This window comes from Sinocyclocheilus grahami, unplaced genomic scaffold (genome assembly GCF_001515645.1).
Source record: "Sinocyclocheilus grahami isolate Dianchi unplaced genomic scaffold, SAMN03320097.WGS_v1.1 scaffold2227.1, whole genome shotgun sequence".
NCBI lineage: Eukaryota > Metazoa > Chordata > Actinopteri > Cypriniformes > Cyprinidae > Sinocyclocheilus > Sinocyclocheilus grahami.
Genome location: NW_015507406.1, coordinates 60,529 through 79,297, shown reverse-complemented (window position 1 = coordinate 79,297; position 18,769 = coordinate 60,529). Strand labels below are relative to the sequence as shown.

The 18,769-nt window shown below is 38.8% G+C and overlaps 1 protein-coding gene across 1 annotated transcript in view; it reads right to left on the bottom strand.

Annotated features, from left to right (window-relative positions):
• LOC107574440 (E3 ubiquitin-protein ligase TRIM39-like) overlaps positions 1–18,228 on the bottom strand; it is a 20,926-nt gene extending 2,698 nt beyond the window's left edge. The window contains exons 1-7 of the mRNA XM_016260878.1: positions 18,164–18,228; positions 15,842–16,075; positions 9,401–9,705; positions 8,999–9,094; positions 7,675–7,683; positions 2,617–2,775; positions 861–1,008 (exon numbers count right to left, since the gene is read on the bottom strand). Of these exons, the coding sequence (XP_016116364.1) occupies positions 861–1,008; positions 2,617–2,775; positions 7,675–7,683; positions 8,999–9,094; positions 9,401–9,705; positions 15,842–16,073 (949 nt within the window). The 5' untranslated portion in view covers positions 16,074–16,075; positions 18,164–18,228. The remainder of the gene's footprint in view (positions 1–860; positions 1,009–2,616; positions 2,776–7,674; positions 7,684–8,998; positions 9,095–9,400; positions 9,706–15,841; positions 16,076–18,163) is intronic.
• Positions 18,229–18,769: the final 541 nt, after the last annotated feature.

Below are 18,769 nucleotides of genomic sequence, written 5' to 3'. Positions count from 1 at the left end.
GCAACGCGTAAAAAGACAGTATAAGTCATTATAATCCATAATTATGTCCCCACTGGATGCAACGAATGCCTCGTTTATAATGGGTTTTCATGTTTTTGTCTCGTCGCTCTGGCCAGACAGTGCATCATCACAATGTGGTAAGGGGCATAACATTTCCGTCACACGCTTGAGGTGTTCGGCCAATCACAACGCACTGGATAGCTGGCCAATCACAGCACACCTCGCTTTTTCAGAACGATGAGCTTTGTAAAAATCGACGCATTTCAGAAAGGCGGGGCATAGAGGAGAAACAAAAATGTACAGTATGTGGAAAATAATGTGTTTTTTGAACCTTAAACCGCATAAACACATTTCATTACACCAAATACACAAAATAATGTTCTTTTGACCCCTTTAAATCGCGCTCAAATTTATTTGATTATGACGCAATATTTACACTGAAGCGCGCAGCAGGCAGCTATGGTAAGGGGCATGACATTTCCCGACCAGGCGCTGAGTGCTGCCAATCACAACACACACTGGCCCAGCTAACCAATCACAGCACATTTCGTATTTCAGAAGGCAGGCCTTCATTTGTTACAGGAACTATTCGAGCTGTTCATGCCAGCCTGGGGAGAGAGCTTTGTAATAATGTAAAAGATGTGAAAAATAATGTGTTTTTCGAACAACCTAGTATGAGAGCATGTTCTAGTACACCCCCAAAACAAAATCAAGACTTTGTAAAAGAGCATAATAGGACCCCTTTAAGTGGAGATTCCAAGACTGTTGACTTTGCAGTAAAAACAGTAATTATATTAGAAAAGATAAATATGGCAGAAATGCTCTGTTTTTCTACACTGTACTTGATGATGTTCACATACCAGTTTGACTGAGTTTTTTATTTAGAGCCTTGTGAGTTTTCTTCAGTTGTGTCAAAGCTCTATGCAGAGGGAGCACATTCACATCCGAGTCAATCCTGATCTCAGTCCAGTTCTTGGTGTGTGGATGACTGCACAGAGATGAGTACATCTACAGCAGGAGAGAGAAGACTATTACATATGGAATTTGTTTTTCTATTTTTAATTACGCTAATTCAAGATGCTTCATTCATTCATTCAATATGTTCGTACGCAAGAGCTTTCAAACACAATTAAGGCAAGCCGCCCCCAGGTGATTAGGGTATCCAAAGTATGGATATCACCTTGCGTCCTCAAAAGATTTGCAAAGTTCATAATTCTTGTTTTATATTGTTGACATATTAGAGTTAAAGGATTTTACAAATGAGATTTTGGATTTCTATTTGAATCATTCCATAAATCAGAAAATAATGTCAACAGCCAAAATAAAATACTTTTTCACCATGCTGTTATGAATAAAATATCATATAAAATCAGGTGAACAAACCCCTCTGTAAAACCCTTCAGAATATAGATAGGAATAAAACTGTAAAGTTTGGTGTGTGTAAGTGCTGCTGAAGAGATTTTTGACTCCAGGGTGCCAGGGTTGTTATAGTTAACTGAAACTAAAACTATTAAAAAAATTGTTAAGTAACTTAACTAAAACTAATGTTCACTGAACTAAAATATAAAAACATAAACTTAGATTATTTCAGCTAGTTGCCAAGGTAACATATTGAATAGAGGGAGGGATTTTATATTTGCGCTCCTCCCTCATCTCTCACTAGCAGCAAACTAACGGTTGGAGGGGCATGGTTAAGCATATTCTGCCCAAGCCATGGCTCAAGCCGTCAAACTGATGTTTTGAGAGAAGGAATCATAGATATATATAGGTAGATTCCCCATTCGACTGCGCCAAGCACATAGACGCGTCCGCCATCTTTAACGGTCAACTTGACGTCATTCACCATAATCAATGAATATTCGAAGATGCCACAATCCTGCACAGCTGATGGTTGTAAAAACCACCATGATTTAAATTCCCGAAGAAACGGCATAACCGTTCACAGGTGAGGTGAGGTGTTGGTTTGTGTTTTTAAATGTATTAACTTAATATTACAAGTTTTGAAACATTGGTAACTTATGTTACTGTTATGGTGAATGACGTCAAGTTCACCCTTTGAATATGGCGGACGGCTTATGTATAGTGGCCCATAGATGCAGTCGCTAAAGAGGCATCTACATATATCTATGGAAGGAATGCCATTCTAGAGCGGAAGCAAACGTTCAGATTTTGATTAAAGATTACCAAGACGATTTGTTTCAGTGGATTAACTTGCATGAATACATTGTTCACCTCAAGACTAGCAATGGACGCAAACAAAATTTATTTTGTAAATTTTAATTTCATGCAGATTTTAACAAATGATATTCTGCATTCTCACTAGGGATGTAATGATTCACTCAACTCACGATGTGATACGATTCACAATACTGATTTCACAATATGATTTTCTAACGATTTTTCCCCCCAACCAAATTAGATTTAAGACCAATTATAAATGAAAAGGTGTCCTTTTATTATTGCTTGGGCAAAATGCTGCACATTTCTTTGTGAAATTGTCAAATAACAAAACTAAATTGAAATTTTAAAACATCACATATTTATATCAATGTTCAACCAGCTCGCAGTGCATCGTTACATCCCTAATTCTCTCTGATGAGGCAGATGTTGACAGACCTGCAGGAGGTGCAGATGATCGTCAGTGTGTGAGAGCTGCTCCAGCTCAGTGTTTCTCCTCTTCAGCTCAGTGATTTCCTGCTGCAGCTCTTTAATGAGATCTTCAGCCTGTTTCTCTGCTGCTTTCTGCTGTTCCTCCATCATCTTCAGCAGCTCAGACTGACATCTTTCAATGGAGCGGATCAGATCAGTGAAGAGCTCAACACTGGCCGATTTCTCTTCCTCTGTGTTCCTCTAATGAATGAGATCAATTAACAGGCTCATGTATTATGTTTACATGTACTGTATATTTAAAGGGTTCACTCAAATACGAAAATGCTCTCATCATCTACAGATGTGTAATGTGAAATGTGTTTATCCATTTAATTCAGAACCTTTATTAAGCAGATTGAAATACACTGCTAAAAAAAATTAAGGGAGCAAGTAATTGTCACGGCCTGGGATAAATGGAGGACTCGGATGCAGAGGAGTAGTGAGAGAGGAGATCAGCTCGTGATCGGTGCACTCCCGCTGCAAGATCAGCACCGATTGCCCAGACCAGGAGCTGCTGAAAATGACAGGGCAACACAGACAACAAGAGGAGCCGAGAAGGCACCCTGAACCGTGACAGTAATCATCACAGTGTAACACCAAGTCAATTAAACTTCTGGGATATTAATCTGTCCAGTTAGGAAGCATAAGTGATTGTGAATCAGTTTCTCCTGCTTAGGTGGAAATGAAAGTGACAACATGTGCACTGGAGAGGCAACAACAAGACAACTCCCCAAAATGGATTTTTTTTTTTGCAGGTGATGGCCACAGAAATTTGCTCTCTCCTTGTCCTTTCTTGTCTCTTGGCATGGAGCATAGAGGACATACCGGGAGACAGGCCGTTACATGAGGAGAGCTGGACAGGTTTGTAGAAGGGAAACAACCCAGCATCAGGACTGGTATCTGCTCTTTTGTGCAAGTAGGAACAGGAGGAGCACTGCCAGAACCCTCCAAAATGACCACCAGCGGGCTACTGGTGTGCATGTTTCTGACCAACCTGTTAGAAACCGACTCCATGAGGGTGGCATGAGGGCCAAACATCCTGTGTGGGACCTACACTCACAGGCCAGCACTGTGCAGCTCAATAGGCATTTGCCAGAGAACACCAGAAATGGCAGGTCCTCCATTGACATCCCGTTCTCTTAGAAGAGAGCAGGTTCAGACTGAGAACTTGTGACGGACATGAAAGTGTCTGGAGATGCCGTGGGGAATGTTATGCTGCCTGCACCATCATCCAGCATGACCGTTTTGACGGTGGGTCAGTAATGGTCTGGGGAGGAATATTCTTGGAGGGTTGCACAGACCTCCATGTGCTCTAGCGGTACTCTTACTGCTGTTACGTACTGGGATAAAATCCTCAGAGCTGTGGTCAGACCTTACACTGGTGCAGATGGCCCTGGGTTCCTCCTGGTGCATGACAATGCCCGGCCTCATGTGGCCAGAGTGTAAGGCAGTTTCTGGATGATGAAGGCATTGATGCCATTGACTGGCCCTTGTGATCACCAGACCTGAAGCCAAATGAGAACCTCTGAGTTGTTAGGTATCAGAGCATCCAAAGCTGGCAAGTAGCACACAGGCTGTCCAGGAACTCACTGATGCCCTGATCTAGGTCTGGGAAGAGATCCCAGAGGACACCCAGCCTGTGCCCTGCAGTGTTTGCCCACAGTTCTGCACTCTTAATCCAAAGCACCTAGTGGCTTTCCCAGTGGCTCTGGTTGTGGATCTGATAGCCTTTCTCTTTGCCTCCCTGGTGTTGCCTAGTAGTGTAAACCAGTGGCGAGCGGTAACTTTCTTAACTGGGCATGCTGAGTGCTAAGATTAAGATCCCCCCCTCCTAGGGATGGGTGATATGTTATCGTTTGCGATATACCGTTAAAAATTCTCCTCAGGATAAAAATGTGTCTCCTCGCAATAATAACGATAAGCCTAGTTTATGACGTAGTTCCGTTCGCGACCGGAGTGATAACAAGCATGGTGGAAGGCGGACGTGAGGCTGAAGAGGAGCTTGTTGCTAAGCAAGGAGCTACCTCCACAATTTGGAACTGGTTTGGTTATAGAAAATCAGATGCGGCGCAAATGACCGTAATATGCAAGGTTTGCAGAAAAACAGTGGTTACAAAGAGTGGAAACACGTCCAATTTGTTCCACCATCTCAAACACAAACCAGAGTACGACAAAAGTTTGAAGATTCGCGAGGAGATGGAGACACCGACTACAAGTAATGTTAGACCTAAGGCTAAGAAAATTCCTACTCGGACGAAAATTGCCAGCGCATTTGCTAATTGCGTTCCTTATGATAAGCAAAGTAAACGATGGAAAGAATTGACAGAGGCAGGGGCGTTTTGTTTGGCAAAAGACATGTTGCCATTCATGCTTGCCGAGCGACTGAGCCGTACATTAGCCTTACGGTCCATTGTATAACGAGTGACTGGAGTTTGAACAGCTGTTGCATCCAGACAAGTTTTTTTTCCAGATGACCACATGGGTGAAAACCTTGTGAGTGGCCTGAAGCAGGTTCTTCAAGAATGAAATTTAGATGAGGAGAAACAGGTGTGCCTAACAACGGACAGTGGAACCAATATAGTAAAAGAAGTAACTCTAAACTTGTGGACAAGACTGTCTTGCTTTGGCCATTGTCTACACATTGCTATTGGTAAGTTTAATCTTTCTCTCTTAGTGTCAGTATATTTTATGCATGCACACTGAGCAAACATGAGCTTAATATTTACTGTATTTATGTATTTGTTTCTGCATTAGTAATGTAACTGCATGCAGTATTTTGAACAGGAAATCATTACATTAGGTAATATGTATATGTGACCCTGGACCATAAAACCAGTCATAAGGGTAAATTTCTTGGAACTGAGATTTATACATCATCTGAAAGCTGAATAAATAAGCTTTCCATTAGTGTATGGTTTGTTAGGATAGGACAATATTTGGAATCTGAGGGTGCAAAAAATCTAAATATTGTCCAAATGAAGTTCTTAGCTATGCATATTACTAATCAAAAATTAAGTTTTGATATATTTACAGTAGGAAATTTACAAAATATCTTCATGGAACATGATCTTTATTTAATATCCTAATGATTTTTGGCATAGAAGAAAAATCTATAATTTTGACCCATACAATGTATTTTTGGCTATTGCTACAAATATACCCCAGCGACTTAAGACTGCTTTTGTGCTCCAGGGTCACATATATTATGTGCATTTAAGATAAAATTTTTAAAAAAGTTAAATTTTTTTTGTTTAATCTATTATTTTAATTCTAACTGAACTCTCATTCTTTTCCTTTTTCCTTTTTTGTTTTTTATTGTATTATTTTATTGTTGTTTTGCAGAGAGAAGCATGAGAGATATCAGGATTGACAGAGCTGTGGGAGTTTGTAAGAAGATTGTCAGTGTTTTTCGTACAGCTGGAAAAAGCAGTGAGCACTCAAAAATGCTCAAGTAGAACTTGGCCTTCCTCCACACAAACTTGTGACTGAATCGGCAACACGATGGGGATCAAGGCAGAAGATGATTCAGCGGATGCTTCAGCAAGAGAAGGCCATAGAAGCTCAGAGTGCATCTAAAAGGCAGAGGAAGACTCTTGGAAGTTTTTTCAAGAAACCAGTTGCTGAGATGACCAGTATTTGTGAAACAGAGAAAACTGAGGCTGAATTAAACAACTACTTGCATGGGCCACTTGCAGATGATGAAAGATTTCCCTAACATCAGTCGTTTAGTGAAAAAGTACTTGTGCATCCCTGCCACAAGTACACCCTCAGAGAGGGTGTTCAGCACTGCTGGAAATGTAGTAACATGCTAAAGGTCTCTTCTGAAACCAGCTACAGTGAATATGTTAGTCTTCTTGACCAAAAATCTTAAGGTGTGAGCCCTGTTCTCTTTTTGAAAGCTGCTGAATCACATACTTCACTAGTATGTGTTATATAACTTGCACTACCAGACATTTTCATGTCAGCCTCATTTCTACATTTTGTTTACAAATTAAAAGTATATCAGTGTTTACACTTTAATTTAACTTTTATTTAAATTTAATTTCTTGATTTGTTTTTAATTTATGTGTGTTTTGCACTGTTTTGTAAACTAACTGAAGACATAGTTAGGATCTTTACTTTTTGATACAATGTTTGCAGTATTTTTACAATTTGTTCCATGGGACAAGAGTGTTGAAAACTTAGACTACCTAATTGTTGGTAGCATGTTCCACATACATATTTTTTTTTACATTCTAAGAGTGTCATTGACTGTTTCACGGTAAACTTCTTTAATTTGTCAGGTTACTTTAGTGTAATTTGTTGCTTTATTAGGATTTATTTGCAGTTGCACTTTTTCGTCATTTTGAAACCCAACTGAAGACATGGTTGGAATTGTTACTTTTGCTGTTTGCACTATTTTTGCCACTGTTTGCACCATGAGAGTATAAATAAATACAGAATCTGTGTTTACATTTTAAACTTGATGTGTAAAAATGTGTAGTTGTAATGTGATGTTTTTCAGCACAGTTACTGGAACACAATTTAAGCATAACATAATCTGCTATTTTACAGAAGAAAATTATTTCTGCAAAGGCTGGTGTTTGGATATCGTCATTGATATCGTTATCGCAATAAATACCAGAAATTATCGTGATACATTTTTTTGGCCATATCGCCCATCCCTACCCCCTCCTCATCGGCTTTTAGGACACACTCAAAGAGGGATTACAGAGGACAAATAAGAAAAACTGTGGCAAGTGTCGTTTTAAAAGTATGCGCATTTCCTACCTTACTTGTAAATGAAATTCATCTCCAATCCTTCTTCTATCATTTTAGGTTTATCCATTATTCGAATGCTAGAAATAAATATATTTGGTTTTCCAAGTAAAAACCACTAAATAACGTTTACACGTTGTTACGTAATGACACGCGGTATTCAGGGGTTGGGGATTTTATATAAAATTTATAAACTTTTTTTTTATATATATTTTATCATTTTATTAGTTTACTCAGGCATGTTGCTAAATAACCTATATCTTCAACATATATTGGCTATGACCAAAAATGTAGGAAGATTAGTTTTCAGTGCACTTTCCAAATTTTTTGCTTGAGAAAGTATGAAAATAATGTTACTATGTTTCTTATTTGATTTAGTCAAAATGGTGTTGCATCAAACAACGTGATTTTCGCAATCCAGATCTGGCAGCAATAGCGCATTTTTCCTCTTGGGCGAGCTTTTCGCCGAAACGCTTACCTCGTGCATCAAATCACACGCATGCCAGCAAACCAATGAGAATGCGCTATAATCTTGACAAGTCACAGCAATAGAGCGGAGGCGCCAAAGCTGCTGTGAATCCACTTGCCCTTAAGCTTTTATAACTGGCACAGATTTACAAAAAATTACTTGTCATAATTTGACGTACTTATTCCCAACACTTTATTAAGCTTAAAGTTACATCTCAAATAACAAGGGATCAAATCAAGTTTATATTAATTATCCCACAAATTAATTCTCTCAGATGGCCTGGGTATGTGGAGCATTCGCAGCTTATATGGACGGAACGCCACTGGTGAAACACTGCAGAGCGATCGCCCAGCAAATCCTCTGCAGCCCACCTCCAGAGGCTCTCAGTGAGTTTGCCAGCCCTGCCTTCTGCACTCTTCAACTATATCCTCGTACTTGGCACACTTCCTCTCACTGGCCTCGTCCATGTGCTCTTCCCAAGGCACAGTGCGCTCCAGCAAGAGCAATTGCTTGGTGGAATCTACGACATTAATCATGTCTACACGAAGCTGTGTGGTTATTATTTTGGTTAGGATCTGCCAAGATCCACCTCCAGTTGCCAGTCAGCAGCGGTAGTGAGGAGGCCAGACTTTGATCTCGGTTGTGAATGGGCTTTCGTTCCAGCTCTGAGAAGCTTGGTGGTCTTTGGCTTGTGGTGGACCTTGATGGAATTGATGGCTGTGCCTTTGCTCTCAGCAACTGCCTTAAGCACCTGGTCGTGGCGCCAGCGATAGCGTCCCATCTCCAATGGCTTTTGAGCAGCTACTAAGGTTCCTGGACTCCCTACTAAGCTACTAAGGTTCCAAGGACTCCCCTTCCTGAACAAAAGAGACAGGTGTCTCAATTTTGCCCCAGACATGGAAGTTTGCTGGACTTGGTAGGACATCGTAGGCAGTTTGGACTAAGAGCTTGATATTATAGAAGTCTGCTTTCCAGATGTCGGCCCAGGTGATCTTACGTTGCAGAACATTTTCCTCCCTTCCATTAACTGACATCCAATGTGTGATTTAAGTGTTCCCTTAATTTTTTGAGCAGTGTATTATAATGCATAGTCAATTTTACATTGTCTTAACTTCCACTCACTTTTCTCAGCTCTACTGAGTGCTGTATTTCTTGAATCTTCATCATTCTGTCCTGGATCATCTGTTGCACATCTGTCTTTTTCTTATCCAGCTGATTCTGCATAAACAGAAGAACACATTTATGACTGAATTTAGCTTTCCATCTTCTGACAAAAGTCTTATTTGAATATTGATTTTGAAAACCATTTAAAGACCCCATGAGCTGGTTATTTTGGATCTTTTAGTCCATGTCTGACATTTTTAAGGGTAACATATTCTGGGTAACAAAATTCACGAAATCAGCTTTTAACAGATGTAGTGAAATACTTTTGGCTTTTAAAAAAGGACATGTTCTTTAACATGTCAACACACAGGAAAGATGTATTTCATGGGATCTTTATAGTGTTTTGTTTGTATCTCTTGCCTTCTTCTGTTGACTCTCCTCCTCTACAGGAACAGTGTTGTGAGTCCTGTGGTCTCCTTCAGTGCAGGACAAACACACACACGTCTGATCATCTCTGCAGAACAGCTCCAGAGGTCTCTGGTGTTTCTGGCATATATAATCCTCCAGATTTTCCACAGCGTTGATCAGTGTGTGTTTCTTTAGACGTGGGACTCTAAGATGAGGCTCCAGGTGAGTCTCACAGTAAGAGCTTTGACACGTCAGGCAGGACTTCACGGCTTTCTGCTTTCTTTCATCACAGAAGTCACAGAACCCCTCAGATCTTTCTGGATTGAGCGTCTCCTTTAAGGTGAAGTATGTTTTTTCTGCGACACAAGTGTCACTTAGCGAATTTACAAAAATAAAGCATATTTTCAAACAACCTTGCAAAGGTTTTTGTGAAAAAAATTTCACAAGTCGTGCCTCCCCCAACTCAAGCATCACAAACACAGCTCATACGGGTGTTGTGAAGGCATGTCTCAGGTGAAAGTAGGCTACTTTCAATAAAAGGTCCGACATATTGGGATACTTTTACCTGTGTTCCTATGTGCTGTGTGAGAAGCTTAAGCAACTGAGAAGGCTAACACTGTCTAGAGCAGGCGTGGCCAGTGTCAGCCCTGAAGAGCCACACCCCTTGTCCAAATACCTGCACTTGCGATCTTTGCACTTGACCAATTGACTACTTATATGATGGATTTCCTGTATTTGGTCCAAGTGTTCAAGTGAGCATGAAGACCACAAGTATGTGTAGAACTTTTCATTACCTGATAGGACACACTTATAGTGTTGTAAATAATGCAAAATTTTACAGAGCTTTATTTTTATTTTCAATACTTTGCCTTTTAAAATCAGCTTCTAAATATCTGTTCAGTAGTCCCTGTAACAGATGACACTATTTAATTTTGTGGTGCTTCTAATTAAGTGATAAAAAGCAGTTGCAAATGTTGTAAAAATTATCACCACTACTCATTTGCACCAATAAAACATGCAACTCTTTGTTTTAGTTCCAAATTATATGTAATATCTAACTGTTATTAATTTTTAACATACATTGGAAAGGTTTCCGTGACCTCTCGCAAGATCTCGGCAAAAAGTGTCACGATTTATTTTCACAACATGATGCATGATGGGATACACTTAGTGTTTTGTTTGTATCTCTTGCCTTCTTCTGTTGACTCTCCTCCTCTACAGGAACAGTGTTGTGAGTCCTGTGGTCTCCTTCAGTGCAGGACAAACACACACACGTCTGATCATCTCTGCAGAACAGCTCCAGAGGTCTCTCATGTTTCTGGCATATATAATCCTCCAGATTTTCCACAGCGTTGATCAGTGTGTGTTTCTTTAGACGTGGGACTCTAAGATGAGGCTCCAGGTGAGTCTCACAGTAAGAGCTTTGACACGTCAGGCAGGACTTCACGGCTTTCTGCTTTCTTTCATCACAGAAGTCACAGAACCCCTCAGATCTTTCTGGATTGAGCGTCTCCTTTAAGGTGAAGTATGTTTTTTCTGCGACACAAGTGTCACTTAGCGAATTTACAAAAATAAAGCATATTTTCAAACAACCTTGCAAAGGTTTTTGTGAAAAAAATTTCACAAGTCGTGCCTCCCCCAACTCAAGCATCACAAACACAGCTCATACGGTGTTGTGAAGGCATGTCTCAGGTAAAAGTAGGCTACTTTCAATAAAAGGTCCGACATATTGGGATACTTTTACCTGTGTTCCTATGTGCTGTGTGAGAAGCTTAAGCAACTGAGAAGGCTAACACTGTCTAGAGCAGGCGTGGCCAGTGTCAGCCCTGAAGAGCCACACCCCTTGTCCAAATACCTGCACTTGCGATCTTTGCACTTGACCAATTGACTACTTATATGATGGATTTCCTGTATTTGGTCCAAGTGTTCAAGTGAGCATGAAGACCACAAGTATGTGTAGAACTTTTCATTACCTGATAGGACACACTTATAGTGTTGTAAATAATGCAAAATTTTACAGAGCTTTATTTTTATTTTCAATACTTTGCCTTTTAAAATCAGCTTCTAAATATCTGTTCAGTAGTCCCTGTAACAGATGACACTATTTAATTTTGTGGTGCTTCTAATTAAGTGATAAAAAGCAGTTGCAAATGTTGTAAAAATTATCACCACTACTCATTTGCACCAATAAAACATGCAACTCTTTGTTTTAGTTCCAAATTATATGTAATATCTAACTGTTATTAATTTTTAACATACATTGGAAAGGTTTCCGTGACCTCTCGCAAGATCTCGGCAAAAAGTGTCACGATTTATTTTCACAACATGATGCATGATGGGATACACTAAGCCTTGAATACCGCTCTGGAGCGTGGATTTAGTGTGCGTTAAGAGTACTGCGCTTTGGCATTTTTAAGACCTGGGACCAGTGTTGCCAACTAATTTTCAGCGGAAGTTGCTAAAGGAAGATTGATTTGTTGCTAAAAGTTGCTAAATGACGCGATGTCATTGCGCGGTGACGTCATTGCGTAATCACGATGCAAAATTGTGTCACTGCATCAAATCTCAGCAAAAAATATAAACAAATGTATATCTGTTAATTTAGATGTTTATAAAAAAATATAAATGCATAATATTAAAATATAAATAACTAATTTTAAATACAACATTGAATTATTAAACACTTTCACATTTTTTAACAATTACAATTTAAGTTTATTTTTATTAGCTAGTAAAACTACTCATTCTGAACAATTATAGATTTAAGCAGTGTATTAGTAGTTTGTATGCTACACTCTAAGAAAAATCTGTAAAAATAGGGCAAAATCTATTAATATGAAGGAATTTTCCGTAATTATTATTCACACGTTTTTTTTCCCTACATTTTAAATTACGCATTGTATTTTGTGTTTTCGGGTTACAGGGTGATAATGGATAATGTCCTGGAAAATTACTACCTCTTTCATTTTTTTTTAATATTTTTCTTACCGTGCACTGATCAACAAAGTCAAGTACAAGCTACTAACAAGGTGTATCATAAATGAACAATTATTAAATTATTATTATTATTAAATTAAATAATTGCTAATAATAGCCAACTTAATGTGAATTGTGTACTGCTTGGCACCTTTAGTTTCCTCTTTTTGTGTAATTTAGATGGAAAATGTGTGCCTTTTTTATCGTTTGAGTCACTTATCAAAAGTTACTAAATGTTGCCAAAAAAATTTTTTAAATAGCTAAATTTGTTGCTTCGTGCTTTTGGAAGAAAAAGTTGCTAGGGTATTCTGAAAAGTTGCTAAATCTAGCAACAAAATTGCTAAGTTGGCAACACTGCCTGGGACAGTCTTGCGCACTTACTTCCTGTCGCGCGCACGCGCTCTCAATTGGCCAAGACCACAAGTGTGGATATTTGGAAAAGGGGACAGTCCTGCAGAGTTTTGCTCCAACTCTAATAAAACACACCTGAACCAGCTAATCAAGGTTTAAAGTGGAAGTGAAGCAGTCAGTCAAGTTTAAATTATTTAGTAAACTGATTTCCACTTTAATAAAAAAATATACAGTATAACAAAACACGATTAATGTAACCGTTTAAAAGAAAAAATGATATTTTGTTATAGCTTTTGAAGCAAGGGCACCGCCATCTTGCGATTCCACAGTGTGTGACGTAGCGGGGTTGGTTCGCTCCATTGGCCAGTGAAGTAATATAAGCATTTCCTTACTTTTTGAACACATAAATGTTATTTTAACACACAAATGTGTTTGTGTTTCACCATAATTGCATGAATATCCAACACTAAACTGTCTAAATCACTAAGTTTTGATCGTAATATCCCAAACATTGTTTTCATAACGTGAGGCGCAACGTGACGTAAACAAACAATGCTTCATATAATAATTGGTTCGCTCTGTTGGCCAGTGAAGTAATATAAGCATTTCTTTACTTTTTGAACGCACGCTTGTTTTGAAATTGAGGAAGATGAACTTAAAAGGACTTTTGAGCCCATAAGAAGTCCCATAAAACCATGTCTGCATTTGTGATCGGAGAAATGACAAACAACAAGTGCTACTCTACACTGCCCAAAAAACTTGCGTTTGAATCGTCAGTGGCAAATTCTTTAAATATAAAAAACGTTCTTACAGTCTGTGAGTCAGAACAGCCGGCATTATAGTCTACTCTCCCAGGATCAGGAAACAGTCCTCCATAAAATGTGCTGCACACATCTGAATATTTGGGTTGAAGTGTTCTGGAACAGTGTTGTAAATACAACTTAACTACTTATTTCTAGTCGTGTCCCCTTTTGGAAGAACAAAGAAAGTAGTTTCACTTTCACAATGAAACAGCGTCACACACCGCGGCCTTGAGTGAGCTGAGGTGGGCGGGCTTGAGAATGGCATGACCTGCGGATTCGACGAAGGAGCGTCCGGCAAGGTGGATCCAGAGTCTTTGCAACTTTACAGATCTTCTTTATGCACCAAGAGCTTGTAACACTCCAAAGAGAAAGGAAAAACTGAAATCGCATCATATGACCCCTTTAATGCATTTGAGCCGATACAGTGAGGGGACCGAGCAGTATAACCGTTTCTGGTGGACGAAGTCATGAACCTGCTGGTTTGGGGTGAAGAGCGGGTTGGAGATAATACGTGTTTTCGTAGATACTTGTCAAGACAGTGATTCTGACATAATTTTGTGTGCATTTGCTCAAGAAGATGTGAAAGAGGACTCAATTTGGTACGTGCGTGCTGTCTGATCTCTGGCTTTTAGTGTGTGTGCGCTAGAGGTCTGCTACCTGACCCAAGCCCGACGGGTCCCGAAATACTTTCGGGTTCGGGTTAATGTTTAATGAATAGCTTCGGGTTCCGGTCGGGCTTGGGTTTATAGCTAAAATAATACTATGTGCAGTAGGCTACGCTGCTTTCATAGATGCACACACACACACACACACACATTAGTGCACACGACAACACAGCACGGAAACTTTTATTAGTAAAATAGCTTTGACAGGCTACTGACACGCAACTTTATATTTCTCTGCAATGAGGGGGTAAAAACGCTGTTTTTGAAGTAAATAAGCCTCATTGTTTGTAGAGAGAGGCGCGCAGACACAGGTTCACACAAGCAACTTTCATCCCTCTCTCTCTCGCTAATTCAAATAAAAGATATAATTAATTAATTCAAATAAATGCGATCTTACCACACTGCATCTCTGTGTCTGATTTAAAGCAGGCCGAATGCTAACGAGCCTTAACTGATGAAAATGACCATAATTTGCACGATGGAAGAATTATCGTGGAGTTCTCTTTAGCGCTGTCTCGCGCTTGAATGGCTTAAAACACTTTAATGTTTAACTGGCAAAGCTTAAAACAATGATAAACTGTAAAAGAATAATAAAAGAATGATAAAGTTTCTTGAGGAAGCAGCACAAGCCCGATCATTGAGATTGGAGATCAATGATTAGTTAAACACTGGAGCGTCCTGTTAACAGCAGGTAAACTAATTGTATTCGCAGGTGAACATAAAATATCATACATACCACAAACGGTGAAAGAGCCAGTGTAATGCAAATATGTCTGAAAGGTCTGACATAACAATTAGATGCGACATGAATGGTATTATATGAAGCATTGTTTGTTGACGTCTCGTTGCGCCTCGCGTTATGAAAACAATGTTTGGGATACTACGATCAATACTTAGTGATTTAGACAGTTTAGTGTTGGATATTATTAAAGTGGAAATCAGTTTACTAAATAATGTAAACTTGACTGACTGCTTCGCTTCCACTTTAAGGTTTAGTAGAAGGCAGGCAGGTGAGTTTTTGTCGAGGTTGGAGCAAAACTCTGCAAGATTGTGGCTCCCCAGGACCAATGCTGGCAACCCCTGGTCTAGAGCAAATGAGAACATCTCACTTTATTATAAACCTATCCAATATATCTGCACAGGACACATTTTTTGACATGATCCGCCACAACCGTTTGCACCTGTTTACACTTGCCAATCAAAGTACTTTTTGAATGGGTACATGATGTTGTTGTATTGAAGAATCCATTATAGTGTGTTGCATCACAATGCCCTGTTTGCTTTGACATATTCATGACCTGTATAATCTCTGCATAAGGTCTAAATGCAGCGAATTTTGGCTTGCACTCCTGTAACCAAAACTAAACATCTTTTCCCATGTGGCATGTCATGGTCCCACACCTGCTAAAGTACCCCTGGATCCACCTGCTATATAAGCCACACCCCAAACATCTTGCTATAGGGAGAGTTGGAAAGAGATTGGCAGATCTGAGCTGACTACTCTAAATGTTTTGATGGTGTATGAGAGTTTCAATGTTTACACTTTTTAGATAGATAAACTCATGAATGGCATACTAATAGTAGTCAATGAATACTAAAGCTTGGTTAAGAGAATTATTATTATTATTATTATTTACATAAAAAAATACTTATTTCACCTTTAAAGTGTTGCACAACCTCTCTCAGTGTTGTATTAATCTTGAGATCAGGTCTTCTGCTGAACTTTTCTTTACAGAGTGGACAGAAGCAGGTCTGTGTGTTTGTCCAGCACTCATTCAGGCAGGTTCTGCAGAAGTTGTGTCCACATGGAGTGGTGACTGGATCAGTGAACACATCCAGACAGATGGAGCACTGGAGCTCCTCATTTAGAAAACTACTGGAGGATGCCATGACTGAAAAGACAAATTATGGTAACATATCATCTACATTACTGAATTGAACAATATGGATAATACTAATAAGGTGTACTAAGTATTTTTTAAATATTGCTGGCTGATGTGGCCTGGAGTTTGGCTGGCCATATGGGCATGTACAGTTCTTCAATAACTATATGCCATGACAAGTTTGGTAGAACTTTAGCAGTTAAATTCTTACGGTGCGTTTCCACTACAGCGTCAATTCTGCAATTCCCCACTGCTTTGGGGCGTTTCAAATTTAGGGCAGAGCACGCCTCTGAAAACAGTTTGTGTTTCATCATCTTTTTACGGTGGTTCGCAAACTGAACACGAGTAAAACGAACCAAAAATAAAAGGCATCACAATATGAAATAAATGAACACAAGCATATCTTATCAGATTTTCCTGTGGTCTGAGGTGTGTTAAGAGTGACTGAATCTGCTCTGAAGAACGTCGGAGGCGCCCCAATCGGGAATCATAAATATTCAACATGTTAAATATTTACGATCAGAAATCCTGATGTGTGGGAAGAACCCCAAGGGCAAACGTGTGTACGATCTGGAGATTATCACGTGAAACAAAACAATATCCAATCAGAAAGCAAGCTGACAGAAGCATAACAAATGCAGTCATCACAATTTCTTCCTGCCTATCATCTGCCATGTTTATTCTCAAATCTCGAGAGATTTTGTGAGATTTCCCGTGTTTAGAGTCGGGACTCTCGGGACTTGAAAATCAGTTGGTGTGTGATGTGCTGTCTTTGTCACATCGCAGCGCAGCACACTACACACTATAGGAGAAAAATTGTTAAATCTAGGATTTTTTTGTCCTCATGTTTGTGGTCTCTCACATTTTAAAAATCTTTTAGTGTGTACCCAGCTTAATCCACCAGTTCAGCAAACACTCGGAAACATACGTCAAAATCTTGCCTTGCCTACTTTTCACAGTGATTGGTTGTCACCCGCTGTTTTTCGCTCGATATTTGCATAAAGTCGAGGAATGCCCAACCTTTTTGACACTCAACGCTTTCAATCCCATAATGCACCGCGCGAGCATTTAAGCTCAACTTCCATAGGAATGATTTGAAAACGCTCGCTCCTCTTCGCTCGCTACGTGCCAGTGGAAACGCACCATTATCATTCACTCTTGTAAGTTGTTCGAACTTGTGGGTCAACTTGTAAATTATCACTTTCGAAAAAGTCAATTCATGATCATATCCATGCTTGTGTTTAATCTCATACAATGATAAAGGTAACAAAACAAATAGATAATTTTGTTGAAAAACATACTTATATGTAGAAAGATAAACTAACAATTGCTATTTTTTAAATCAAAGTACAAAGTACTTAATTGTCATCTCTGTAGAAGAAATAATTCTGAAACTGAATATGTGTTTCTGGGAATTTGCAATAGAACATTACAACATTATTTCATAACACAAAATCCTTTCTAAATACAACAAGAGTGCGTGTTTTTCATTTTAGTCCACAAAATATTTCTCACTGCAAAACCTGTATAGTAAACACCATTAAATTACCTGTACTGTAATTTAACTTAGTTTAATGTATTTATGATTTTTACTTGTTTTTATTTGACTATGTTCATTGTGCCTGCAATTCATGTACTTTCTGTTTCTAAAGTCTTTAAGTTGTGACATAAGACCACATATCAAACTTCGCTTTACAGCTAGTTAAGTTACATCAGTAATAACATTCTGATACTATTTCAGAGTTTTAAACTGTTCATAACACAAAATCCTTTCTAAATACAACAAGAGTGCGTGTTTTTCATTTTAGTCCACAAAATATTTCTCACTGCAAAACCTATATAGTAAACACCATTAAATTACCTGTACTGTAATTTAACTTAGTTTAATGTATTTATGATTTTTTACTTGTTTTTATTTGACTATGTTCATTGTGCCTGCAATTCACGTACTTTCTGTTTCTAAAGTCTTTAAGTTGTGACATAAGACCACATATCAAACTTCGCTTTACAGCTAGTTAAGTTACATCAGTAATAACATTCTGATACTATTTCAGAGTTTTAAACTAGTAAATAAGCTCTTACATTTTCAACACTTACCTCTGAGTAAATATCGCCTGCGATCACAAGATTCGAAGTCACTGACTAAATATTTAGCTTGAAGAGGCATCGGTTTAGTTTTACTTTCAGTGAAGTCTTTCACTCACGTGCAGTGATGTCATACAGTAGCTCCACCCAAAATCATAAATATGCAACCGTTCCTAATTCATCCCTGCAGGGTGTGTAACAGTTTAATAAACTTTTAGAATATCTTGTTTTGTTTAGTTCCTATTTTGATGACAGTTTTAACATACAAACAATTTAAGTTAAACATGATAAGGCAGATATAGCACACAAATGCAGTCTTGTTAAGGATGGTTTCTTAACTAGCATTTTATGTATTCTTAAGGCATACAATCAATTAATATTTTTGCACTTTTTACACTTTTTAGACAACACTGAAGATGTGCTCAGTGAAACCACAGCTGAAAAACAACATGAGTGATGATGATTGTTATTATTCCAAAAGGTCATTGTCTTTAATTTTTGTACATTTTCATGACATTCATCTGCTATGTCAGTACCTGATACAAGAAAGATGGTAGATGCTTCAGTTCCCTTTCATGGGAACTTCGAACTGCATCCTCTAGGGGTCGCTATGGAGAA